This window comes from Nanorana parkeri, unplaced genomic scaffold (assembly GCF_000935625.1).
Source record: "Nanorana parkeri isolate BGI_ZX_2015 unplaced genomic scaffold, ASM93562v1 scaffold1137, whole genome shotgun sequence".
In the NCBI taxonomy this organism is placed as follows: domain Eukaryota; kingdom Metazoa; phylum Chordata; class Amphibia; order Anura; family Dicroglossidae; genus Nanorana; species Nanorana parkeri.
The window spans coordinates 524,615-552,376 of record NW_017307405.1 but is presented as its reverse complement, the minus strand read 5'-3'; the positions used below and the strand labels follow the sequence as shown (position 1 = coordinate 552,376).

The following is a 27,762-nucleotide window of genomic DNA, read 5'->3' as shown; positions in this document are numbered from 1 at the left end:
GTGTGTATATATATATATATATATATATGTGTATATATATATATACAGTATACCACAGACCAAACCATTGACTAGAAGTGGCCGCTCCGGGTGACACCACGGCTGGGGACACCCCCTGATTGTGATGGGAATACTTACTAGAGATGTTTTGATATTGCAATCAAAGTTTACTTGAAAAAATTCCTTTTATGTAGTGAGTGCACCTTTCCATCTGCCCATCACGTTCAACAACTTCCTGGATTTACATTGTGCTTTGCGTCTCTTTCCCCGCTGCTTGATGTGATGCAATCTTGATTTTTCAAGACTACATAGCCCATCATGCTTTGCTTCCAGCAAGCAATGATAAGGTTCAGATGTTAAGTTGTAGTTCAGAAGGCAGACTCTATGAGAATTGTGACATAAGGGAGTGCATATTCACAGGACTGAGTGAAAATGTGTCAGTGCATTGAGGAAGTCCATCCTATGGGCTTCTTCAATAAGTAAGTTTACAGACTTCTAGTGGTTATTAGGAGTGTGACAGAACTTGTAGAAATTCAATATAGAAATACAGATTTATTTTTAGTTTTTTGATCATAGATACCCTGTAACCAATGAGTTACCAGTTTTAACAGATCATGGTAGAGTGACAGAGGATAACGGAAGAGATCACGTAAAGACAAAGCAATGTCAGCTTTAACCTGTACGGCATACTGTTTGTACAGTTGATAAAGGGAAGTAGGGGTCATGGTTATCCCGATGACCTTATGAGCTGTGAGCAGTTGCACAATTCAGCGTAGGTCAAAGGACTTGCAAAACATACTATGGTTACTGCAGAAATTAAAGGGGTTTTCCACTCCAGTTAAAAGTGTTGCAGGGATCCCAACCTGAAATAAGTCATTTCAGCGAGGTGCCCTTCTCATGTCAGGGAGGTGCCCCCTGTCGGGGATGCAACAAAAAGAAAGAGAACACCCCCCTGAAATGATGGCAAATAGCAAAGAAACAAATGCTTCCCTTGCTATCTGCTGTTTTTTTTTTTGTATTCTGACAGCTGCTGCCGTCAGAGTAAAAAAACAAAACAAAAAGGCATAGGAATGAATACCTAGATTGCTATTGGCTATTTCAATTTGCAATAGCAAGCTGGTTTTTGCACCCGCCCTCTGTTCCTGTCAGTCAGCAGAGGAGAACCTGATGGAGAACTTCAGGTCCACCTCTGCTGATTGAGAGCAGCAGTGGGCGGGTGCAATAGCTAGTCTCCTATTGGTTATTGTAAATTGAAATAGCAATCCTAGTTATTCGTTCCTATGCCGTTTTTTTTTTTCTGACGGACGGCGGCCCCGATGTCAAGGAAAAAAAAACAGCAGAGAAAGCTTTACTCTGCTAGATAAAGCAGGGTAAACCTTTCCAGGAGAAAATGCTTCTCTCCCGGGTGTCCGGGAGCCGCTATCTTATTGCAGGAGACTCCCGGAACATCCGGTAGAGTTGAGATGTCTGCTATTGGAACTTACAAATTCTTATTCCACCATAGACATGTGCACTGCCAAAAAATTTGTTTAGTTTCGTTTCGTTTTAAATTCGGATTTGTGTTATTTCGTTTTTCGGGTGTGAAAAGTCAATTCGCATTCGGAATTCGGATTCGGACGAAATTCGGTAGCGGTAGGTCGAAAGTTCGTTTCGTCCGAAAGCACGGGCCGTTGGGCGGGCTTGCGATCATCGCAAGTACGACCTGCCTGTCCAAGATAGGCAGAGCGTACGTTTTTTTAATTACCTTACAACCATCGCAAGACAAAAGTCTTGCGATGGTTGTTATGCTGGGCACACACCTTACAACCATCGCAAGACTTTTGTCTTGCGATGGTTGTAAGGTAATTTAAAAAATGTACAATCTGCCTATCTTGGACAGGCAGATCGTACTTGCGATGATCGCAAGCCGCGCTTACCGCAATTCCGAACGGGCAATGTGCGCTTGCGCACACCGGCCCATCCGGCTTTTATCTTACGAACATGCTACACACCCGCCGAACATCGTACGATGTTCGGCGGGTTTTCGAAAATGTCCGTAAGTTTAAAGTCGTGCGACCTTACAGTAGTAGAGGTCGCACGGCTTCCACACACCTTACGATAATCGTACGATCGCGGGATTTCCCGCGATTATCGTACGATTATCGTAAGGTGTGTGGGCACCCTAAGGTGTGAGCCCAGCTTTACAATTATCTGCAGATTTTCTGTGGTCAGATGGAAAAAGTGCAAGAGATTGGCCCAAGTGGAGATTACTCCATCCACACAGTTAAGGTCCCCACACACCTTACGATAATCGTACGATAATCGCGTGAAATCCCGCGATCGTACGATTATCGTAAGGTGTGTGGAAGCCGTGCCACCTCTACTACTGTAAGGTCGCACGACTTTAAACTTATGGACATGTTCGAAAGCCCGCCGAGCATCGTACGATGTTCGGCAGGTTTGTGGCATGTTTGTACGATAACAGCCGTATGGGCCGGTGTGCACAAGCGCACACTGCCCGTTCGGCATTGCGGTCATCGGAAGCCCGCCCCTCAGGGGGCGTGGCTTACGATCATCGCAAGTACGATCTGCCTATGCAAGATAGGCAGATCGTACGTTTTTTTAAGTACCTTACAACCATCGCAAGACAAAAGTCTTGCGATGGTTGTAAGGTGTGTGCCCAGCCTTAAGTGTAGATGGAGGAATCTGTTGCACCTTTTCCATCTGACCGCAGATAATTGTAGGGTGTGTTCACACCATGTGAATTCACCTGCGTTGATCAGCAATTGGTTTTGATGCGCCCTGCTCACACCATAACGCTGTGTTGAGGTGCATTGCAATGTGTTGTGTAAAAATGTACTATGTCTGCATCTTTACACAGCACAAAGTATGTCACTGCATGATAAGGTGCTGCCGTGCATAGAGTTGAATGAAGTGTCATTTTGTACTTTTGCATCATTCAAGTACCTTAAAGGAGAACTATGAGGTGAGTGAAAGTAACTCATCCTCATAGTTCAAGCAGACACGTGACAATGAAACTGTCACACGTCAGCTCAATAGATCGTGAAGTGAGCGAACACATACCGTCGCTCGCTCACTTCTCGATCATCTCCCTGCAGAGAGCAGTGACTGGGAGTCACGGCTCCCCGCAGGGATTCCCCCCCCCCCTCCCCGATCCTCCAGTGCTGACTGGAGGAACGGATGGGGGAGGGAGTAGGTACAGCTGCCTCTGCCTCTAGATAGGCAGAGCCAGCTGTCGCTCAAGCAGCTGGATGGATCTCGACAGTAATGTCGGGATCCGTCCCGGCTGCGGCGGTCTCAGTATACCGTGAGGTATAGCTCGCTATATACTGAGCTTTGGGTCACGGGAGGACGCTATGATATGTCCTCCGGTAACCCTTAAGAGAACTATGGGGACACTTACCCCATAGTTCTCTTTTGAGCTTGTCTACAGCATGTACTCTAAATGCTGCCAATAGATTTAGAACAAGATGTATACCTTGGGGATATAAATGAATACATTGAAGTGACACTAAACTCAGGATTTAAAACTTAAAAATACATTGAAGTACCTAACTATTAACAAAATGTAACTTATTTGTGTATCACTCGGCTGTAGATCTTCAAATCATCTCTGAATTGGTGCTGACACTGTCCTTCCTTCTGGAGGGTGATACTTTTGTTCCCCATGGTTCCTGTGTGTGTTGTAAAGTAGTCACCGCTCCAAGCTCACTCCTGTGATGGACTACAATCTCATGTTTAGTTTACTAATTCGTATTGAGATTGTAGTCCATCCCGGGAGTGAGCTACTTTATAACACACACAGGGACCATGGTAATGTTGATGTAATGTTAATAGTTATGGTACTTGAATGTATTAAGATTTTACTCCTGAGTTTAGTGTCACTTTAAAGAAAAAGACAAAGTAGATAATGCGATGCATTATAACAATACATACACAATGCACACCAGCGCACATACGTTAAATGAACCATAGCGCAGGTAGGCTGGTGTAAACATGCCCTAAGTGCCAGACCAAGCACCTTAGGGTATGCTTAACTGCCTCCCGGCCGGCCGTGTGAGTACATCCAAGTACTAGAATGGGGAAGTGGTGTATATTACATCACTTCTGCATTCTCGTGTCACTCTCCAGCTTCAGATGCTGGAGAGAAGCTGATGAAGCAGATCTGTGCTTCATCAGCTTCTTCAGGTGGTCCTAGGTGACATTAGGGGTCTTGAAGACCCCTGATGTCTCCATAAAGAGAACCTGTCACTTATTTTGTTATCACATAAGGGGTTTCTTAGCCCCGTATCTGATAGCAATAAAGTTACCGTATTTTTCCATCTATAAGACGCCCCCATGTATAAGACGCCCCCAACTTTTCTTACCCAAAATTCAGAAATCAATATTTTAAATGATATTATGCATCACACTTACCTCTGAGCCAATCATTTTATTCAGCCTCTGTTGCATCACTGGTTTCTGGCAAGGAATCCAAGTCTTAAGCCTCTGCTCCAAGTTTGGCCATTTTGCTGGTTTTCCTCTCAATACCTTCTTCTTTTTGGGCATCTTAAAGAGTTGCTCTTCCTGTTCTCTCCACTGTCTGATCATGCACTCAGTGGGAGGAGGTCCAAATTGTCTCTCTGCAGCTCTATTTCCATGCTCTTTTGCATAAGTGATTACATCCAGTTTAAATTTTGCAGAGTAAGCCAGCCGCTTTACAGGTTGTTTTTCATTTTCTGACATATTTATGGGCACAGAATGCTCCGACATTACCGGTCTGGGCACTGTCTACACGATCTCCCCAGCAACAGCTGACGTCAGGTACAAAAGATTTATGATTGGAGAACTGTTATCTTGTCTCTGCAATCCGAAGTTTCACTTGTGAAGCTAGTTTGCAGTGGTATCAGCACTTTCAGCAGTTTCGAAACCGCGGCCCCTGTGTATAAGACGCACCTCCTATTTTTAGGTTAAAATTTTTATGAAAAAGTAGCGTCTTATACACGGAAAAACACGGTAAGTGAAAAAAAAAAAAGATAGGAAAAAAAACAAAAGTTAAAGTTAGCCATAAAAAAGAATTAAAAAAACAAAAACATTTTTTAAAGTCCCCACCCATACATACACGCATGCAAACATGCGTCTAGGGCTGCAACAACTAATCGACATAATCGATTATAATCGATTTATTGAAAAAGTTGTCAACTTTTTCAATCATCGATTTAATCGGCTTCCGATTTAGTTGGCCTGGCTCATGGCTCCACACACGCTGCACGCCAGACCTCCTCCCCACCTCACGCTCGCCACTGCCAGACCCGCCTGCCGGCATCCACGCTCCACACGCCACACCTGCTGCCCGCCTCACGCTCACCACCCACCCACATCCACGATCGGCACAGGGACAGTGGGAGAAGAAGTAAGGAGGAGCAGGTGTGGGGGGATGACAGCCGCCGATAGACAGGCCCGATCTCAGAAGCAAGTTGCTGGAAGACTGCTCAGGTAAGCCTGCACTTTCCCCCCACATGGTGCTCTATAATGTTTTGCTGGGATTTGTATTCCTCTATAGCTGATGGTACATTGTGCTGTATATTATACAGAGCAATGTACCATCAGCTATAGAGGAATACAAATCCCAGCAATACATTATACACTGTATGTATAATGTATTGCTGGGATTTGTTGTATTTCTATATAGCTGGTGGTATTCTGCATTGCGCTGTATAAAGGACTACAAATCCCAGCAATAATACATTATACAGCGCAATGCGGAATACCACCAGCTATAGAGGACTACAACAAATCCCAGCAATAGTACATTATACAGTGGTGCAATGCCGAATACCACTAGCTATAGAGGACTACAAAACCCAGCAATAGTACATTATACAGCGCAATGCAGAATGCCGCCAGCTATTATGTACTATTGCTGGGATTTGTTGTATTCCTCTATAGCTGGCGGTATTCTGCATTGTGCTGTATAATGTGCTTTTGCTGGGTTTTGTAGTCCTCTATAGCCGGTGCCATTCTGCATTCATTGCTGTATAATTTTACACTTTCCATTTCACTATATTGCACACCACACTATCTTTTTTTTCTTTTTTACTTCCACCGCTCCAAGCTTGCTCCTGTGATGGATTACAATCTCAATACAAACTAGTAGTCCATCACTGGAGCCATTTTTAAAAATGTATTTTATTTTTTAACCGATTAATCGAACGTAATAATCGGCTAACACACAGATTTTGAAAATAATCGTTAGCTGCAGCTCTAAATGCGTCAGGTGCGCATACCTGCGAAAACGACTATTGCGCCCATTACGCCACACATGTAACATATCGCCGCGAACGTCGCAGTGAGAGCAATAATTTTAGGGCCATCAGACACTAAACCGATGAGCGGTAAAAGCTTTTAAAGCGTAGCCTATGGTCAATTTTGGGTACTTTTGTTTTTTTGCGATTTCGCGGGCGCGCGCAATTTTTAAGCTTGACATGTTTGGTGTCTATTTGCCCGACGTGACCTCATCTTTTATATTTTACCAACATAATTGGGTAATAATAATTGTTTCCTAACATAATGTAAAACTTTTTTTTCCAAACTTTTCAGTAATTTTACCTAAATATAGCGAAAAAATAAAACTCGCAGTGGTGATTAAATACCACCAAAAGAAAGCTCTATCTGCCCCCAAAAAATGGTATATGATTCATTTCAGTACAGCGTTGCATGACGGAATAAATGTCAGTCAAAGTACCGCAGCGCTGAATACTGAAAAATGGCCTGGCCTGGAAGGGGGTCTAAACACCTGGTCTTCAAGTGGTTAAACAGCCCAAATCTTGTTCATGCATCATATTAGGCAAATTAGACATTTGCAAATCAAGCTGTCTATTAGACATGTGCATTCGGATTCGGACAGAACACACAGCAGCCATATCGGATACATCAAGATAGCAGTGCCCATACATGCGGTTGGCGTCATGTGATGTCATGCGCTCTGCCTCCAAGATGGTGGCATGCATGTGCAGAACACACCGGTGGCCGCTACGGCTGCCGTGCGTTCTGCTGTTAAGGGCTTGTTTCCACCAGTCCATGCGCTGATCGTACTGTCCCGTGCCCGGAACATAAGGGATCACATACACAAAGTCTCCTTGCGTTCTGGGGTGGGAGGGGGCGTAGCAGTTCCATTAATGTCAATAGCACTGCAGACACGCCCCCCAGCCGCAGTGCGATTGGCCGCACAGGACCACGTGGTAAAACAATGGCCTGCTTTCCACTGCGGTACGATCGTTTTAACGCACGGGCTGGTGGAAATGAGCCATACATGTGTGGTTTTGGATTCTGAGGTTCGATGCCTCTGGATCTGAAGCAGCAGAGTTATTAGTTTCATCAAACAAAACTAATGACAATTGTTTTTATTTTTCATTCCTTTCGTCCCGAGCAAATTTTGATGCTGTGCACCTGTCTACTGTCTATGGCCACCGTTACATACTTTAGATCTTGCATGTTTCCTGACTGAGTCAATATCTGCTTTCCTTAAAACTGTTGGATTTGGTTGCAAAACAAATGAACATTTTGTGTATTTTTATTCTTAGATCTGTGTGTTATACATGTGTATATGTCTTCAGTATGTATCTCTAAAGCTGTCATCTCTCCTGCTGTACAGTATGTCACTTCTTCCTCGATGACTGAAGTTGTGGTTACTTAACCTTGTTGAAATGTTAACCTACTCTCTGAGATCGAATTGTGAGTCTTGTTATACAAGCTGTTGACATGGTGAGTGCATGTGCAAACAAATGGTTTGGAAATGTGAGTGGCATCATTTATATTTCACAACACGCAATTGGCTTGCTCTTTGGACCATCTTTAAAACATTAACCAATTCAAACATCCTATGGGACATAGCTATAGAGCGTCCTTTCTGATTAAAGGTGCCTTGGATGTGTTATGTGTTTTCAGTATCATCAGATTTTATTGTTGTGTTTTTTTCTACTCAGTTAAATCACCTGGTGACCGGACTTCTACAACTGTGAGCAGGTTATATCTAAAATTGTTTTGTTGCTCCAGTAGACATAGCCGCCATCTAGATAGACAATTAGGTGTTTTGCTCGGTGTATAGCACTAGTGCCCCTAGATGGCGCTGAAGAGTATAGGAATTCACGTAAGAGCGCTAATGTCGTGCAAACGCTATAGCCATATCCAATTATAAATTGACCCCTCAGTGTGTATGTACAGCCAAAAGGTTTGTTTTTGCTTTTCGAAACAAACAGAGAGTTGTAAGGGTTTCTGGAGGGGTGTAAATGACCGTCCAAGAGAGATATATAAAGAAAATATACAATTTATTACTATTAAATACTTAATTGGTTACATACATGATTCAATTGAACGTATTAAAAATCAAATCCCTGCAGAGGATACATCAATACATTGATTGTTTAACAACTCTAAAGATCATTTGATCCAAACTTCCAGATGTAATTTCATAATTTGTTCAAAGCATAGCTTAACTTAATAGGCCCCAACGCGTTTCGCCATAGGCTTCATCAGAGGACCATTCGGGATGGATCTATTAATAAGAAAAATGTTCTTCATTTATAGGTACATCGTATCTGACATTCATTGATGCATACATTACATTTATTTGTACTGTATACTCATATTCCTACATGAGACCCCAGATGGGTCAGTTACATACTAGATAGTTATTCTGAGAGCTCTTACTTACCATGCCGGGTTGTTTTTGCTTTTGATAGAGTATTAAGGGTTAAAACCCTTGCCAGTTTATTGTTTGTGTACCATTAGGGACATTTCTCCTCACTTCCTGTCCCAAAGACACAACAGGAACTTAGAAGAAGAGGTGATAAGTGAGGGGAATTGCCCTCTTAGACAGATGTCTCTGGAACAGGTGTCTCCATTGGAAGATTTCCCTTTTTTTCTTTTGTTCTGGGGACAACTCTATGTGGCTGCGGTGCCATTGACTTCAATGCACCACCACGCCCCTGAACGCAGGGAGCCGGCCGGCTTGCGTTCCAGCGGCCGAACGCTCTGGAACGCAGCCTGTGTGTGAACCGGCCTTATAGCTAAACTGGCTTGATAATGACTAAGGGCCCATTCACACCACACCCAAATCCATCTCCAGATTGTTTCCAGACCCAAAATGCATCCTAATGTATCCCTGTGCTATTTCTGGCCTTTGTTCACACCAGCGCAGTCCGTTCCAGACCAGACCAGAAAAATACTGTATGTCTCATTTTGCCTGGTCTGGAATGCACAGCAACGCATCAAAAATGCATGGAACGCACTGGAACTTACCTGGGAGCCCATTTTAAGCTAAAAAAAAAACAGCTCCAAAATCACAATGCACTGCATTCCAGATCTGCTCCAGGAAATGGTATGAACCCAGCCTCAGGCCAGAATGTCCCCCAGTTCCCTGCGCAGACATCTCAACTCTCCCGGAAGTTCTAGGAGTCTTCCGTTATAAGATAGCAGCTCCCGGACACCTGGGAGAGAAACATTTTATCCTGTGCAGGTTTACTCTGCTCTTTCTAGCAGAGTAAACCTTTCCCTGCTGTCTGTCTTTTTTTTTCTTTATTCTGAGATCAGGGCCGTCGACCGCCATCAGATTTAAAAAAAAAAAGACCGCATGGAAATGAATAGCTCGATTGCTATTGGCTATTTTAATTTGCCATAGCCAATAGCAGGCTGGCTATTGCACCCGCCCATTGCTGCTGTCAATCAGCAGAGGTGGACCTGAAGTTCTCCATCAGGTCCTCCTCTGCTGATTGATAGCAAGAGCTGTCAGAATACTAAAAAAAGAAAAAACAGCACATAGCAAGGGCAGCATTAGCTTCTCTGCGATCTGCCATCATTCTAGGGAGGTGGGGGGGAGAGGGCACCTCCCTGAAATGAATTATTTCAGGTTGGGATGCCTGCCAATGCTACTGGCCAGTAGTGATACTTTAGGCTAGCCAGCGTTGGGGCCCAGACTTCTGTTTATAAGCATGTGTAAAGTGTAGTAATTACAGGTGGCCATCAGCCTCTCGCCTCTCCTGTAGGACGCAGACTTTAGTGATGGCTTCCTTGCTGGCCAGAGAGAAGGGCATTTCCCCTCAAGCCGGCTACTCCTTGGATGCTCTGGTGAAATTCTGATGCTGCAGCCGCTGGTCTCTCTGGCAGCAAAAGTCGATCAGGCACATCGGTGTCCAGGCGGTCACAGGAGGTCTTTAAACATGTGCAGCAGCCAGGAGTCTGAGAGCAGATCTCCCTGCACCTACAGAAAAAGGGCTGAGCTCACAGTTCTCCCCTCAGACACTCAAGCCACCTGGAAACTATAGTTCAGTGGAACAGAGCTTCTCCCTGTAGTGGGACTGCAACTCCCACAAGTCCTTTCAGCTCCCAGCAGCAGCTGAACTAAGTTTGTGTTACAGCCAATCAAAGTCTCAAGCAACTAAACAGGGCTACACCTGTATTAAAATGGACCTTTTAAGCTGGGCACACACCTTACAACCATCGCAAGACATTTGTCTTGCGATGGTTGTAAGGTAATTAAAAAAACGTACGATCTACCTATCTTGGACAGGCAGCTCGTACTTGCGATGATCGCAAGCCTGCCCCGCTGAGGGGTGGGCTTCCGATGACCGCAATGCTAAACGGGCAGCGTGCGCTTGCGCACACTGGCCCGTGCGGCTTTTATCTTGCGAACATGCCGACAATCGTGCGATTCTCGGCGGGTTTTTGAACATGTCCATAAGATAAAAGTCGTGCGACCTTACAGTAGGAGAGGTTGCACACCTTACACACACCTTGCGATAATCGTACAATCGAGGGATTTCCTGCGATTATCGTACGATTATCGCAAGGTGTGTGGGCACCTTTACGCCCTTTGGCTAAAAATCACATCAGCATGCAGCTCTGATTGGTTGTCATGCACAGCTGCTCCAGATTCTGTCTGATCCAGTTCTGAAAAATCCCCAATACTGTCTACAATAAGTCTTTTCTGCTAAAGGGGGAATAGTGAGGGTGCACTTACTTTTTACACAGTATACCATTGCATCTATTGATATTTCTGTTGAATAAATGATTGAAAAGGCAAATTTTATTTTATTTTAATTATATTGCCTTTACCTGTAAGCACTGTTTGAATAAAGATCTAATGTTCTGCCTGTTCAAATACATTGATAAAGTCAACTGATTCCACGTGGTATGCTTGCATGCGTGTAGAAAACTGTGGGATTTCTGCTTGAATTGCTTTCTCATGTGGTAAAATACTTGAGTTTTGCAGCATGAAAACAAACAAGTGTGAATTGGCCCTCAGTGCAAAAAAAATGAAACTGCTTAATCTTGTTTGGTAGATTTTAATGTCAATCACGTATTGGATTTTTAGGTTTACCTGTCATGTATAAACTGCAATTACTGATAAAGTGTATGCAGTACCTGGCTTGCGTTCAAAGCAGTTCCTTTGTGTTCTGGGTGGGCCCTGTATCCTGGGCCCAGCCATTCATCTGTCAAACTCCAGAACCTCCACTAGATACAAAGATTCTGCAGTTGACAGTCCAATGACAGAGGACAGGGATCATCATCACAAGGGAGCAATCTCATATTATGTAATGTATGATTGCCTTGAACAAGAGGCATCATTCCCAATATCGGCTTTGCTAGATGGTGGCAAATATTTTTGCAATTCCAGAAACATTTCATACTATAAGGATAAATAATTTTGCACTGTCATCGCAGATAAGTGACGCCTGTTTCCTGGGATCTATGTCTCTTTATTATAACTTATAATTACTTGCAATGCATATTACCTCGATCTCTGTTTTTTTATTACAGTTATTGAAAAACTACCACAGGTGGAGGAAGGAATGTCCAGAGATTACTGCAGACCTGAAGCCATCTCCTCTCCTTAACTTGTACAACACTGGCTACCATGCAGTCCTAAGCTCAAGAGATGCATATGGCAGCAAAGTTCTCATTTACAGGATTGGTACATAACCTGCTTCCTCTTTTCTGCTCCTTAAGCCCCCTTATGTTAATAATATGTACTGTATATTCAATATTAGACATGTGCATTCGGATTCGAACAAACCTGCAAATCAACGAAATTCAGTTAATTCGGCGGTTTGTCCAAATCCAAAATAACACATTTATTATATGCCCGAATATACTAAAACTATATTTGGGCATACATAAATTCATTTGCAGAACATGCGGCGGCGGCTAGCGCATTGTGCACAGGCGCGCCGCCATCATTGAGTGTATCTTGGTATACACCAAGATGGCGACACCGCCATCATGGTGTATACCAATATACACTCAAAGATGGCGGCGCACAAGCGCAGAACGAGCCGCCGGCCGAGATGGCCACTCGTTCTGCATTCTCAGTGTGCGGTTTCGGAGGCTCGTTGCCTCCAAATCCGAAACAGCAGACAAATTTGTTTTCTTTGATGAAACGAATGGAAATGTTTTCCATTTCCATTCTTTTAGTCAGAAACCGATTTTGATGCCGTGCACATGTCTATTCAATATGATGTGTTAGGTCTAAGCTACAGTGGCTATCGATCGCTAGAAGTAGCGATCAATCACTAATTGTGTAAGCTTCCTTTTATCTTAATGGGGTTTGTACTTGACCTGTAGACTTCTCTCTTCTTTCCCAGGTAAACAGTAAGAATGCCAATTCATGCAGAATTTCATGTTTTGTGTGATAACTCATCTTAGGGCTCATGCATTCAGGCATCTGTAGATGCGGAGAAATACAGCTTAATTTACATTATATGGGTGCAGACACCTGTTTGCATGAACCCTAAAAATGTATGTCCAGCCAAATTCTTTTTTTTCCGTAGTTTTGGATAGAGTTTGAAATGACTAGAAACTCTGTAATGTTTTACTATCTAGGGCTCTTGTTAAAAAGATTTACTTATGTTTTTGTGTCCTTATTGCATTTTTTCCTCACTTCCTGTCTGGTGAAACCATTGTCACTACGACAGGAAGTGAGGGTAAATCTCTCGAACAAAGTCCTGGCTAGAAGTAAAAAGCTAAAAGGAGTTCTAATGCTTCCCTACGCTATGAAAAACTAGAGACTGTTTTTGGCTTAAAGTGTATTTCCACTCTTGCAGTCAAATTTGAGAACATATACGATATGTTCGTTATGTGTTCCTATTCACACAACATACCCCAAAAATAATAATAATAAAAAAATCTTTACCTTTTAGATGTTTTGTAGTAGCAGGCAACATGGCTGATTCCAAGTTTTTTCTCAGCACCTTCACAGTGATCTGACTGAAATTTGAGAATTGTGTTTCTCTCATTAACTTCGTTAACATTTGAATGCAGAAGCCGGGGTTGTAATCTTTTAACTCCTCAGCCGTCTCAGTCCCTCCTAACATTATAAAGAAGGAAAAACAAGTAGACATTTTAACCCTTAACAAGCCAAGAAACCCTAACCCAAGTAAAAACAATTTAAACTGCAAGAAGCATTTTTTTTTTAAGCTTATGCTACGTGAACGGGAACAAGTAACAAATATAAAATAGGTGTTATCTCAATTTGGCAGAAAACGTGGAAATACACTTTAACATGCACTTTAAATGTCCCCCTACCAACACACACACTTTTAGATAGTGTTTGGGTAGCTGGAGCTCCAACAACAAACAGATCATGGACCAATATTTGACTTCTCCTTTTTCTTAAAGGAGAACTATGGGGTTAAGGCTTTTGCCCATAGTTCTCCTTAGGGTAACGGGAGGACACAAACTAGTGTCCTCCCATCACCCTAGGCTCAGTATACCGCGAGCTGAAGCTCACGGTATACTGAGACGCCGCAGCTGAAGCAGATTCCGACAATTATGTCTGGATCCGCCCAGCTGCGTGACTGACAGCTGGCTCTGCCTATCTAGAGGCAGAGTCAGCTGTACCCGCCCCCTCCCCCGTCCGTTCCGCCAGTCAGCGCTGGCGAATCGGAGTGGGGAGGGGGGAATTTGCTTTAAAGATAACATTAAATTAGCCAGGATTGCATCATTTAATTAATAGATTAGTCTTGCTCTGACTTTGTTTATGGTTATCTTCCTGCACTGTGCACATCCTGTTGATTCTTCCTGTGGATGTGTGCATGTTCCAGCAGCAGCTAAGGCTGGCCATACACCTATCAATTATTTTCGTTCAAACCAGGGGCTGAACGAAAAAAATTTATGCGATTCTTCCATCAACACAAACAGCGCGTCGATCGAGGAATCGCCGCTGTTTACATTGTATTGGCACCTGTCAGAATACCCAATCAGAGGGCGCAGCTCATTGGCTGCCAGCTCTGATCGTACGAAGATTTTCCAGCCGGCTCCTTCGATCAGCCGATTGAGGAATGCCGGTTGAAAGGGAGCCGACAGCCCCACACACTGTGCGAATTTCGGCAGGTACATTAAAACCGTCCGAAATTCGTCCAGTGTATGGGCACCTTAAGTGTCAATTTGATTGCAGTGACTATGGTGGAACATGCCAGAGCACTGCGCATTGCTATGGCTGCTTGTAGTCCAACGTGGGAGCAGGCAAGGAAGGGAAGGGTGACAACACCACAACTGAATAGCAACACTTTTGGTTTTCTAGTTATAGATAGAGGCGGAAACTTTAGAACTTCTTTCACTTTTTTACTACTATCCGGGGCTCCGTTAGAGAGCTTTACTCTTACTTCTTATCCTGTTGACAACAGTTTTCCCAGACAGAAAGTGAGGAAAAATCTGCAACAGGGACATGGACAGAAATAACAATTGGGCATGGCGTTCTAGTCTTCCCTTACCCTAGTAAAGAAACCCATTTTATTTCTGTTCCGGTAGGAGACTTAGGCTGGCCATACAATGATATATTTTTTTTGTTCAAACCACAGACTGAATGGAAAAAAAAGACCTGATTTCTCCATCGACACTAACAGCGTGTCGATGGAGGAATCTCTCTGTTTACATACAGCGGATGCTGGCACCTGTCAGAATACCCAACCAGATCGAGCAGCTCATTGGCTGCTGACTCTGATCGAAGGGTTTCCAACCGCCTCCTTCGATCAGCTGATCGGGGGATGCCGATGGAAAGGGTGCTGACAGCCACACACACTGTGCAAATTTCGTCCGATTCCTCAAAAAACGGCCGAATTTTGAACGGAGTATGGGCACCTATACTTTACTTCCTGTCTAGATAATGTCAGCAGGGCAGGAAGTGAGGGTAAATCTATTTAATTGAGTCCCGATAGCAGTAAACACCTATTAGTAAAGTATCAGTTTTGGTGAGCGGACACATACGATTCTGCTAATCATTTACAGTGGATATTTTAAAGCACATCTGAGAAATATGAGGGCTGCCATTGGTGGCTCCTTATCAAAATGGGTGTTACAGATTGGGAACCAGCATTCAATAATGTAATGGCCACAGATAAAGGGTGGGATCTGGATTTTTTTTTCTACCTAAAGTAGTATAACTGCAAAATGAATTTATATTCTTGCCCATTTTTTTCCAGATAAGTGGGACACAAAGGAATTTACTGCATATGAAGTGTTTCGAGTAAGCTTGATCACCTCAGAGCTTTTAGCGAAGGATGCAGAGACACAACGGAATGGAATTAAGGCTATATTTGACCTGGAAGGATTCAGACTGGCCCATGCATTTCAAGTCACCCCAACTTTGGCCAGAAGAATTGCTGCAGTTATGACAGTAAGTTAACCTGTTTACAACTGTGATGTGTAGAAGGATTTCTGGCCACTATGTTCCTTGTGCTGGGAGGGCAATAAAGAGTAGTAGTTGTTATAAAAGATCCCCTACAAATGGCAGCAGCTTGTAGAAGCAGTCCATATACTGCCAATGTAGGGAAGCAGCCTGTATATACTGCCATTGTGCAGAGGCAGCCTGTATATACTGCCATTGTGTGGAGGCAGCCTTTATATACTGCCAGTGTGTGGAGGCAGCCTGTCTATACTGCCAGTGTGTGGAGGCAGCCTGTCTATACTGCCAGTGTGTGGAGGCAGCCTGTCTATACTGCCAGTGTGTGGAGGCAGCCTGTCTATACTGCCAGTGTGTGGAGGCAGCCTGTCTATACTGCCAGTGTGTGGAGGCAGCCTGTCTATACTGCCAGTGTGTGGAGGCAGCCTGTCTATACTGCCAGTGTGTGGAGGCAGCCTGTCTATACTGCCAGTGTGTGGAGGCAGCCTGTCTATACTGCCAGTGTGTGGAGGCAGCCTGTCTATACTGCCAGTGTGTGGAGGCAGCCTGTCTATACTGCCAGTGTGTGGAGGCAGCCTGTCTATACTGCCAGTGTGTGGAGGCAGCCTGTCTATACTGCCAGTGTGTGGAGGCAGCCTGTCTATACTGCCAGTGTGTGGAGGCAGCCTGTCTATACTGCCAGTGTGTGGAGGCAGCCTGTCTATACTGCCAGTGTGTGGAGGCAGCCTGTCTATACTGCCAGTGTGTGGAGGCAGCCTGTCTATACTGCCAGTGTGTGGAGGCAGCCTGTCTATACTGCCAGTGTGTGGAGGCAGCCTGTCTATACTGCCAGTGTGTGGAGGCAGCCTGTCTATACTGCCAGTGTGTGGAGGCAGCCTGTCTATACTGCCAGTGTGTGGAGGCAGCCTGTCTATACTGCCAGTGTGTGGAGGCAGCCTGTCTATACTGCCAGTGTGTGGAGGCAGCCTGTCTATACTGCCAGTGTGTGGAGGCAGCCTGTCTATACTGCCAGTGTGTGGAGGCAGCCTGTCTATACTGCCAGTGTGTGGAGGCAGCCTGTCTATACTGCCAGTGTGTGGAGGCAGCCTGTCTATACTGCCAGTGTGTGGAGGCAGCCTGTCTATACTGCCAGTGTGTGGAGGCAGCCTGTCTATACTGCCAGTGTGTGGAGGCAGCCTGTCTATACTGCCAGTGTGTGGAGGCAGCCTGTCTATACTGCCAGTGTGTGGAGGCAGCCTGTCTATACTGCCAGTGTGTGGAGGCAGCCTGTCTATACTGCCAGTGTGTGGAGGCAGCCTGTCTATACTGCCAGTGTGTGGAGGCAGCCTGTCTATACTGCCAGTGTGTGGAGGCAGCCTGTCTATACTGCCAGTGTGTGGAGGCAGCCTGTCTATACTGCCAGTGTGTGGAGGCAGCCTGTCTATACTGCCAGTGTGTGGAGGCAGCCTGTCTATACTGCCAGTGTGTGGAGGCAGCCTGTCTATACTGCCAGTGTGTGGAGGCAGCCTGTCTATACTGCCAGTGTGTGGAGGCAGCCTGTCTATACTGCCAGTGTGTGGAGGCAGCCTGTCTATACTGCCAGTGTGTGGAGGCAGCCTGTCTATACTGCCAGTGTGTGGAGGCAGCCTGTCTATACTGCCAGTGTGTGGAGGCAGCCTGTCTATACTGCCAGTGTGTGGAGGCAGCCTGTCTATACTGCCAGTGTGTGGAGGCAGCCTGTCTATACTGCCAGTGTGTGGAGGCAGCCTGTCTATACTGCCAGTGTGTGGAGGCAGCCTGTCTATACTGCCAGTGTGTGGAGGCAGCCTGTCTATACTGCCAGTGTGTGGAGGCAGCCTGTCTATACTGCCAGTGTGTGGAGGCAGCCTGTCTATACTGCCAGTGTGTGGAGGCAGCCTGTCTATACTGCCAGTGTGTGGAGGCAGCCTGTCTATACTGCCAGTGTGTGGAGGCAGCCTGTCTATACTGCCAGTGTGTGGAGGCAGCCTGTCTATACTGCCAGTGTGTGGAGGCAGCCTGTCTATACTGCCAGTGTGTGGAGGCAGCCTGTCTATACTGCCAGTGTGTGGAGGCAGCCTGTCTATACTGCCAGTGTGTGGAGGCAGCCTGTCTATACTGCCAGTGTGTGGAGGCAGCCTGTCTATACTGCCAGTGTGTGGAGGCAGCCTGTCTATACTGCCAGTGTGTGGAGGCAGCCTGTCTATACTGCCAGTGTGTGGAGGCAGCCTGTCTATACTGCCAGTGTGTGGAGGCAGCCTGTCTATACTGCCAGTGTGTGGAGGCAGCCTGTCTATACTGCCAGTGTGTGGAGGCAGCCTGTCTATACTGCCAGTGTGTGGAGGCAGCCTGTCTATACTGCCAGTGTGTGGAGGCAGCCTGTCTATACTGCCAGTGTGTGGAGGCAGCCTGTCTATACTGCCAGTGTGTGGAGGCAGCCTGTCTATACTGCCAGTGTGTGGAGGCAGCCTGTCTATACTGCCAGTGTGTGGAGGCAGCCTGTCTATACTGCCAGTGTGTGGAGGCAGCCTGTCTATACTGCCAGTGTGTGGAGGCAGCCTGTCTATACTGCCAGTGTGTGGAGGCAGCCTGTCTATACTGCCAGTGTGTGGAGGCAGCCTGTCTATACTGCCAGTGTGTGGAGGCAGCCTGTCTATACTGCCAGTGTGTGGAGGCAGCCTGTCTATACTGCCAGTGTGTGGAGGCAGCCTGTCTATACTGCCAGTGTGTGGAGGCAGCCTGTCTATACTGCCAGTGTGTGGAGGCAGCCTGTCTATACTGCCAGTGTGTGGAGGCAGCCTGTCTATACTGCCAGTGTGTGGAGGCAGCCTGTCTATACTGCCAGTGTGTGGAGGCAGCCTGTCTATACTGCCAGTGTGTGGAGGCAGCCTGTCTATACTGCCAGTGTGTGGAGGCAGCCTGTCTATACTGCCAGTGTGTGGAGGCAGCCTGTCTATACTGCCAGTGTGTGGAGGCAGCCTGTCTATACTGCCAGTGTGTGGAGGCAGCCTGTCTATACTGCCAGTGTGTGGAGGCAGCCTGTATATAATGCCAGTGTGTGGAGGCAGCCTGTATATACTGCCATTGTGCGGAGGCAGCCTGTATATAATACCAGTGTGCGGAGGCAGCCTGTATATACTGCTAGTGTATGGAGGCAGCCTGTATATACTGCCAGTGTGTGGAGGCAGCCTGTATATAATACCAGTGTGTGGAGTCAGCCTGTATATACTGCCAGTGTGTGGAGGCAGCCTGTATATAATACCAGTGTGTGGAGTCAGCCTGTATATACTGCCAGTGTGTGGAGGCAGCCTGTATATACTGCCAGTGTGTGGAGGCAGCCTGTATATAATACCAGTGTGTGGAGGCAGCCTGTATATACTGCCTTCTCTACAGTCCTATTTGGGGGAGCCAGCCTGTATATACTGCCATTGTGTGGAGGCAGCCTGTATATACTGCCAGTGTGTGGAGGCAGCCTGTATATACTGCCAGTGTGTGGAGGCAGCCTGTATATAATACCAGTGTGTGGAGGCAGCCTGTATATAATACCAGTGTGTGGAGTCAGCCTGTATATACTGCCAGTGTGTGGAGGCAGCCTGTATATAATACCAGTGTGTGGAGGCAGCCTGTATATACTGCCAGTGTGTGGAGGCAGCCTGTATATACTGCCAGTGTGTGGAGGCAGCCTGTATATAATACCAGTGTGTGGAGTCAGCCTGTATATACTGCCAGTGTGTGGAGGCAGCCTGTATATACTGCCAGTGTGTGGACTGTCAAATTTTCAAACACTCTTCGAATTCAAGTCTCCAAAATGTAACAATTCATAAATTACCCACTAGAGGGAGTTCTGTGTATGATTCAAGCTCCTTGCTTGGCAAAGGTTGAGATAACATATCAGCCATACTCAAGCAGTGCAATTATTTCATAGACTTGCGTTGTGGGAGAGCAGTAAAGCACAGCCATTGTGTTACACAAAGCATGAAGCATAATATGAATTTAAACATTTGCAAGTTTGACTGACTATGTTTACTTACATTTTTTATAACTGTACATAGTAACAAGTCATCATTACCAAGTCAAGTAAATCATTACATTTTATGTCCAGCTAAAACACTTTTCTCTGGCATTGGATAGTGTGGGGAAGGATAGGAACCCCTGGTGGGTCTTTACTGCTATGTGGGGTTCCAGCTGCACACTGGATAGCAGTAAAATCCCAGCAGGGGCTCTTAACTCTTCCCCACATTGTACAAAGCTAAAGATAAAACGTTTTGGCTTTAACTTGCATCAAGGTGAGTTCTTTTGTACATACCGTATAACTAAATATCATAAAAAAATATTTTAAATTCTCTTTAAAGTCTTTATTAGAAATATCTGTGCTCTATTCTGCACACTGTCAGCAGCGGGACTGTTGTTTAAAGGAGAACTATGAGGCGAGTGCTTTTCACTCTTCCTCATAGTTCTAGCCGACCTGTGACAATGAGACTGTCACAAGTCGGCTCAGTAGATCGGGAAGTGAGCGAACACATACCGGCGTTCGCTCACTCCTCGATCCTGTCACAGCTCTCTGCCGTGACAGGGGAGTGGCTGGATTCCCTGCTCTGATCCACCAGCGCTGACTGGCGGATCGGACGGGGGAGGGGGCGGGTACAGCTGGCTCTGCCTCTAGATGGGCAGAGCCAGCTGTCACTCACGCAGCTGGGCGGATCCAGACATAATTGTCGGGATCCGCTTCAGCTGCGGCGTCTCAGTATACCGCGAGCAGTAGCTTGCGGTGTACTGTGGCGTCTCCATATACCGCAAGCTTAGCTCGCGGTATACTGAGCCTAGGGTGACGGGAGGACGCTAGTTTGTGTCCTCCCGTTACCCTAAGGAGAACTATGGGGAAAAGCTTTAACCCCATAGTTCTCCTTTTAAGCCTCAGATGTTGTAATTGGAAACAATCAAAGTACCTCCAGAACATGTAGCACTCACCTCCTTAGGAGCTGCTGGTTTTTTTGGGCCCTCCTAGCCATTCTACTTGATTTGGCCTACAGTTGCCCCCAAGCGCCCCTCGACCCACTAGCAGCAGACATCTACTCTGCTAATCTTCTTTTGCACAATTTATTGGCTCATACCTCTTGGGGATAGAGAGTTGGGGGTGCAGGATATCCAAAAACAGCAGCCAGAAAATACCTTCCTTCATTGGATTCTTGTAGTATTCTCTGACGTCTGCTACAGGCCACACCGTGTGCAGGTATCTATACGGGAGGACCAAATACTCGACCACACCAAACAAGGCTATGAACTTAGTTTATTAGACATACAAAATCATATAAACGCAAGCAACATAAACCAGCCAAACTAAATGTAAACAGAATAACACACGGAGTACAACAGGGCAAGTTAACCAGGGGAGCAGGGCCACAGGAGGGGAGCCACAGATCAAGAGACCTCAGGGAGAAAGGAGTCAGGGTCCAAGGAGGCAACAGGGCTCGGGCAACAGGACACAGGGCTCGGGCAACAGAATACAGGTTTGGGCAGGGGTAGCCAAACTCCGGCCTTCCAGCTGTGGTGGAACTACAAATCCCATGAGGCATTGCACGATTCTCAGACATGACTCCCGGAGAGATGCATCATGGGATTTGTAGTTTCACCACAGCTGGAGGGCCGGAGTTTGGCTACCCCTGGGTTAGGGCGACAATACTGTGGCAAAATCCCCACTGCAGGGAGAGATTAAATACCCTCCAAGGTAACACCAGGTGGTGATTAATTGCAGAGACACCTGCAAGTGGGCCCTGGAGCTGCAGGTCCTGGTTCCAGCGTCACAGTGCCACCTGGGGGTGCTCAAGTCCCAGACAGCCACTGACTGCCCAGAGACACCTGCAGGTGAGCACTGGAACTGCAGGATCTGCTCCAGCTCCACAGTGCCACCTGGAGGTGTTCTGGTCCCTGAGACTCAGGCTACTGTAGGTAGGCTAGACAGACAGCTACCTTTTTAAATATATTCAGCCTCTCACAGGCTAGTAGTGGACCTTTAAACTAAAGCTGGCATACACCTATAGATTATCTGCAGATTTTCTATGGTCAGATAGAAAAAGTGCAACAGATTCCTCCATCTACATAAAACTGTGTGGATAAGGGATCTCCCACTGGGCCAAGCTTCAGTATTTTGCTAGTCGGCCCCGCTGACTCTCAAAATACCTAAACAATGCCTGCTTCCAATCAGATTGTTCAGTTGTTTTGAGAGCCAGCGGGGCCGACTAGCAAGATACTGAAACTTGGTTTAGCGTAGATGGAGGAATCTGTTGCACTTTTTCCATTTGACCATAGAAAATCTGCAGATAATCTATAGGTGTATGGCCAGCTTTAGACTGGCAAATGACTAAGCAGAATACCTTATGGAACTGAGAAATTAGGTCTCCATACAAATGTTCTCTGGCAGCAGCTTCTATTAAGTTTTCCTGGACACTGTTCAGTATAGCAAACTCCTCAAAAGATGCTTCCTCCGGGTAGCCACCTTCCTGTTTCTCCTATTCCAGCTTTCTCCCCCAGGGAAAGGACAGAGGAGGCACAGGCCTCTCCCCAGAGGTACTCCCTCCCCAGGAAGCAGCCCTGAGAGGCAAAGACAGGACCTTTCTATACACGTATCCTCTGGAAGGCAAGGAAAATGATCCCTCACACTCACATCCTCTCCAGGCAAAGGGCCCTTCTAGAAGGTCTCCCAAAAATATATATCCCCTTCCCAGCACACATGACTTAAATAAACCTTTCAGTGCATACATATTTGAGCCAAAGCAAACCATGTCCCTGGGCATAAAGAAAACCCAGCAAGCCTAGATGGCAATAACAGCTGGCTACATCTTAGCCGCAAACACTGAATTTGATGCACACGCCATCTTAAGGCAGGGTTCCTACATATGAAAACCATGAGATCCAGTCATGGTTATTTTATTAACAAACTTTGACCACTCAAATGCACCACTCTTGCTCTCTGCCTTTACAGTACTCTATCCCATTTTCCACATCTCACTATTGCTTAGGACATTCATCATAGTTATGGACCAGTAGTGACGTGTGGGTACGGCCAAGCCTGATTTTGGGATTCCCAAGTAGATTTGCGTGTTATGTAAAATCATTTTACTTGCTATAAGCTGACTATAGGTTTGCTATTTAGGGCAACCCTATTGCCTAACTGAGAGTGCCTTTAAAACCCATTACCTGTAAGAAAAAAAAGTGAATACATACATCTCCTGCTGCCTGTGCCATCTAACACTTATAAAAAGAAGTTGCCAGCTAAAGTCTAGTTCAGAAACCAACAGTTCTGGGAGTGTGGCTCTCCTGGGCCTCCGGTGCATTCCCCTGCTGATCCCACATCACTGCTGTGTTCTGTAGTGCGGTAGGGGTCAGTGATTTATCCTGAGCTGCCACCCTCCCCATAATGAGCATGTTTTTAAGGGCTATAATAACATGTATGCTATTCAGCATGCCTGGTGACTTACAACCTTGCTTCCAAATCTAACTTATCGAACCAGTGAAATTGTGTAATTTCTCCTTTCTGATTATTCTCAGAGAGGTGAGGTGACCAGCTAGGTACAATTTTTTTTCCCCTTTGATCGCTGTTGTTCTGGTTATTCCTTCTCGTCCCTCTCCCAGGGATGTCTGGATTGCATGTTTATGTTATAGTTTAAAGCAAAAACATCTTTTGGTGGTCTATGGCAAATTGCAAAGGTACACATATGGTGGTCCATCTGTGTTTATTATTTATTTATTATTATTTAATTATTAAGAGGATTTTTTTTGCTTTTAGGACTCTTTCCCTCTTAAAGTTCGTGGAATACACCTAATAAATGAGCCTTTATTCTTCCACCCAGTATATGCCTTAATCAGGCCATTTCTACCTGACAAGATCAAGGAACGGGTGAGTGCCCTAAAGTATACTGTATGTATCCATGGTATGATACCAAAATCCAGTGCATCTACACATAGCATAAGGAAACAATATTTACTTTTAAATTCTACCTCCACCTTTGTTGCACAATTCATGCTGTAAAGCGAGGCACAAAAATAGTTAAATTTGTAAACTGTATTTATTATCTAGTTTTTGTTAGTGTACCTTTGCTGAAATATTAACACCCATTCGGGAGCCAGGAAGATAAGTGTTGTGTAAGCTCTGAGTTGATCCCATGCAAAGCTTACCCTGGACTGAGGACTCTACCTGCTCCATTGTGGCATTGGGCCAATATACAGAGCCAGTGCTGTCACATGAGATGAAGGGAAGAGAGTTGCACGATCTGTATATCCAGAGGTATCCGTCTTCTGACAGGAAGTACAGTAGATCTATAGGGGGACAAAGGGAAAATGAGCTTAAGCTGCACTGTACAGCTTTTTAAATTATTAAAGGAGAAGTGTGGGGAGAGCAAAATATACTCTTCCCCGCTGCTGGGAGGGGGACACTGTAGCTGTCACACACCGGCTCTAACACCAAGAGCTGAGTGAACCTGTAACAGCTGATTGGTCAGTTCTTGGTCATATCTGCCAGCGTAAAGCAGTGACCATCAGTCTCCGCTCTATGCAGTGATTCCCCCCTCCCCTTTCTGTTCCACCAGCGTTCACTGGAGCTCTCTATACTAGAGGAACTCTTTTGCTTATGAATGTGAACTCAGAATACCAGGTTTAGCAAATCGTGAAACATATATAAAACTAGGAGGCACATTGAGAAGTATGTACAGTATGAACATGGCAAAGGGGACTTGAGATAAGCAAATCCAGACATGGTGTCATTTGGTACAAACACCCACATTGTTGAGGGTACAGTGTAAACACAAGTTGAGATTATTTACAGTTATCTATAGAATGTTGACTTGCCCTAATTTGGCAAGGTGACAGTGTCTCTTTTATGGGTCCGAACTCATGTGCGCTTTTATTCACATCTTACTTTTTTATGGAGTTATTTTGCTATGGACACGTGACGTATAGCTTTAGGAAAAATTAAGGTTAATGCTGCTATAGCTGTTTTTGAGTCAACAAACGAGCATTAAAATGAAGGCCTGCTATAGAAGGGCAGATGTCTTTCCAAGAACAGATGGGAAGAAATCTGTCCACCATTTGTAGAAGGACATGTTGCTCTTGTTTCTCATGATTCATATAATACACATGCAATAACACTGCAGTGAGAAGAGAAGAGGATGGAAAGTTGGAAATTCTCTGTATGAGATGAAGATCATGTCCAACATCAGAATTGCGTTCTATCACCCTTTGGGCTTCACCAAGAGGTTAGATGTACATTCAGCATTCTGCGCGTTTTTATTCAATACAGCAGTGCACAATCTTAGTACATTGCACTTACTGTACATTGTCCCAAAATTAATGTCAGTGTATAGACTACTACATATAAGAAAGCATTTCACAACTGTCGCTATATATGTTTTCTAATATAGCAGGCACAATCATGAGTGTTTTCTACGTGGTCAGAGCTTAGTGTCTTGTACTTTTGCTTTGGGGTACTGCCAGGGGTGTATCTACTGCAAGGCAAACTAGGCATTTGCCTAGGGCGGCACTTTCCAGGGGGGCGCCAAAAAATTCTGCCCCCAAACCAGTTAGTTGAGAGAAAAAAAAAATTATATTCTAAATTATTCATGAATTACTGCCACTACTCCTGGACCTGGTGCTTCTTTGACTGGGGATCAACGTGTCCAGCTATACCGCCTACTCCTACATGTATGCTGCAGCTCCATAAACTCCATTCAGAGTTATGTCTCTAGAGCTACAGAGCCCAGCGGCCAAGGCAGAAGATGGGTAACTGCAGAATTAGAGGGCCCAGCATATTAAGGCAGAAGATCGGTGTTGCAGCTGCAGAACTAGGGAGCCCATCAAGCCAGGAATAGAGAAGGTGGCTATTGCAAAGGTAGAACTAGAGCATCCCGCTACGTTGATAGCGCAACCTGTCAGAATCTAGATACACCGTGCGCGCTGTATCCCACAACTGACAGGTTATGCAAAATGTCTTAAACCGGAAGGGGTGGGGCTAATTTAGATTAGGGATTGGGGGGGGGGTGCTCGGGTTTAGTCTTGCCTAGGGCAGCACAAAACCAAGATACACCACTGGGTACTGGGGTACTGGAGTCCCTGGGTTCAATTTCTACAATGTTCACCAAGATATCGCATTGCACACCTGACTTGTAATCTCTTTGGTAGGTGCTGCAATGACCAGTGGATGGCACCGAATGCATTCAAATTAGAAAGTGAGTCATCAGCATATTGTCGTCATCATCATCAAAACGCCTTTACTGACGTTAAGCACACAGAAAAAAAGTGAGGTTTCCAGACCACGCCGGGTTCCTTCATCATGCATTGTGACATTGTCTAAAAAAGGGACCATGCATTATCTCGAAACATCACTTTTTTCTGTGATATCATGATTGCTTAACATCAGCAAAGGCATTTTGATGATAAGGATGACGTGCTGGTGACTCACTTTCTACTCAGATTCTACAAAGGACAATATGTACATAGAGCTTGTTCTCATACATAGGTGACCTGGTTTCCACCCCAAAAGCATACTTGTGGGTTAGCTGGCTTCTGCCAAAAACGTATTTGTGTCTGTACATTTGCCAGGGACGTCAATAGACTATGCACATCTCTGTAACAGGAACTGATATGAAAGGTTTTGTATGTATTGTTAAACATCATGCTGCATCATCATGTCTCTTTTTAAAGAGAAAAAACCCAGTTGTCATAAATATAAATCAAACACTGTAACAGACCACATCATTGTAAATGCTCACCAGCCTACAAGGAGCCAGCACTGGTTAGGAGATCGCATGACCACTCTTTTTTTGTTCTTTTGTTTCAGATTCATATGCATGGAAGCTACTACGTACCAACTCTTCACCAGCACTTTTCCGAGGATATCCTACCTCCAGAATATGGTGGAACAGGACCCCCAATGATGGAAGTCTGCAAAGAATGGACCGATTACATCATGAATTCTGAAGATTACCTGCTCAGTATATCGGAAAACGTATAACTCTGGATATTGCACTGTGCATATGGCAGTCCCTGTGGGAAAATAAGCTAGTTATATATTTACTGTGATTAGTAATATTCATTTGGCTTTAATTAAAAGCTGTGCTTATGGAATGGTAAGAGAATATGGTATAACAGCAGATGATTTAACAGAGCTTGTTATATAGCTCTGTAACATGGATGTATATTCAGGATTACTGGATGAACATTAAGGATAACACCCAAATAATCACAAATATTCATATTCCTTATGTGCTACATACAGTAAGCAGTATATTGGCACATTAAGAAATAAATATTTTGTGCCTTTTGGGGTTTTCTTCATTCTGAATAACACACAGACATGCATGCATGTATTGTGTCTATGCTGAGTGTATTTCCTGCCTCTCCACAATCCCTTTCAGCCTCACTGACAGCGAATGTAGTTCCAAAAAGGGTCAGGGGTTGTAGAAGTGGTGCTGACCATACAACTCCAGTATAGTGGAGGTTAATTGTTTGGTTAGAGAGCAGGACTTTTATGTACTTTTATGAAAGTTTGGGTTTTATGCTATTACTGTATACTTTTTACCTTGGCTTAAAGTGACACTAAACTCAGGAATTAAATCTTAAAAATGCATTCAAGTACTTAAACTATTAGCATAAATAGAGCTTATTTGTGTATCACTCAGCTGTATATCCTAAAATCATCTATGAATTTATGTATGTGAAGGCTCTCATTCATCCAGGTCATGGTACATCTGTAAAAAATAATTCAAGGCAACTGGACTTGCTGTCTTTTCTTTGAAGACCTTTTGCTGGTCATCCGACTTGCTTTCTCAATCCTGAAAAAGAGAAAGCTAGTCGGAAGACCAGCGAAACGTCTTCAAGAAAAATACAGCAAGTCCAGTTGCTTTTAATAATTTTTTACAGATATCTCTGAACTCATGCTGACACTGTCCTTCCTTCTGGAGGGTGGCTACTTTTGATCCCCGTGTGTTGTAAAGTAGCTACCGCTCCAGGATCACTCCCATGAAAGACTATAATTTCAATACAATTTAGCTAACTAAATGTGGATTAGGGGGGTGAGCTTGGACCATGGGAAACAAAAGTAGCCACCCTCCAGAAGGAAG

General features: G+C 45.0%; 1 protein-coding gene across 1 annotated transcript in view; it reads left to right on the top strand.

The window, feature by feature from the left end:
* The window catches only part of TTPA (alpha tocopherol transfer protein), a 33,338-nt gene extending 6,554 nt beyond the window's left edge, over positions 1–26,784 (top strand). The window contains exons 2-5 of the mRNA XM_018568107.1: positions 11,797–11,950; positions 15,456–15,649; positions 23,436–23,546; positions 26,481–26,784. Of these exons, the coding sequence (XP_018423609.1) occupies positions 11,797–11,950; positions 15,456–15,649; positions 23,436–23,546; positions 26,481–26,654 (633 nt within the window). The 3' untranslated portion in view covers positions 26,655–26,784. The remainder of the gene's footprint in view (positions 1–11,796; positions 11,951–15,455; positions 15,650–23,435; positions 23,547–26,480) is intronic.
* The last annotated feature ends 978 nt before the right edge of the window (positions 26,785–27,762 follow it).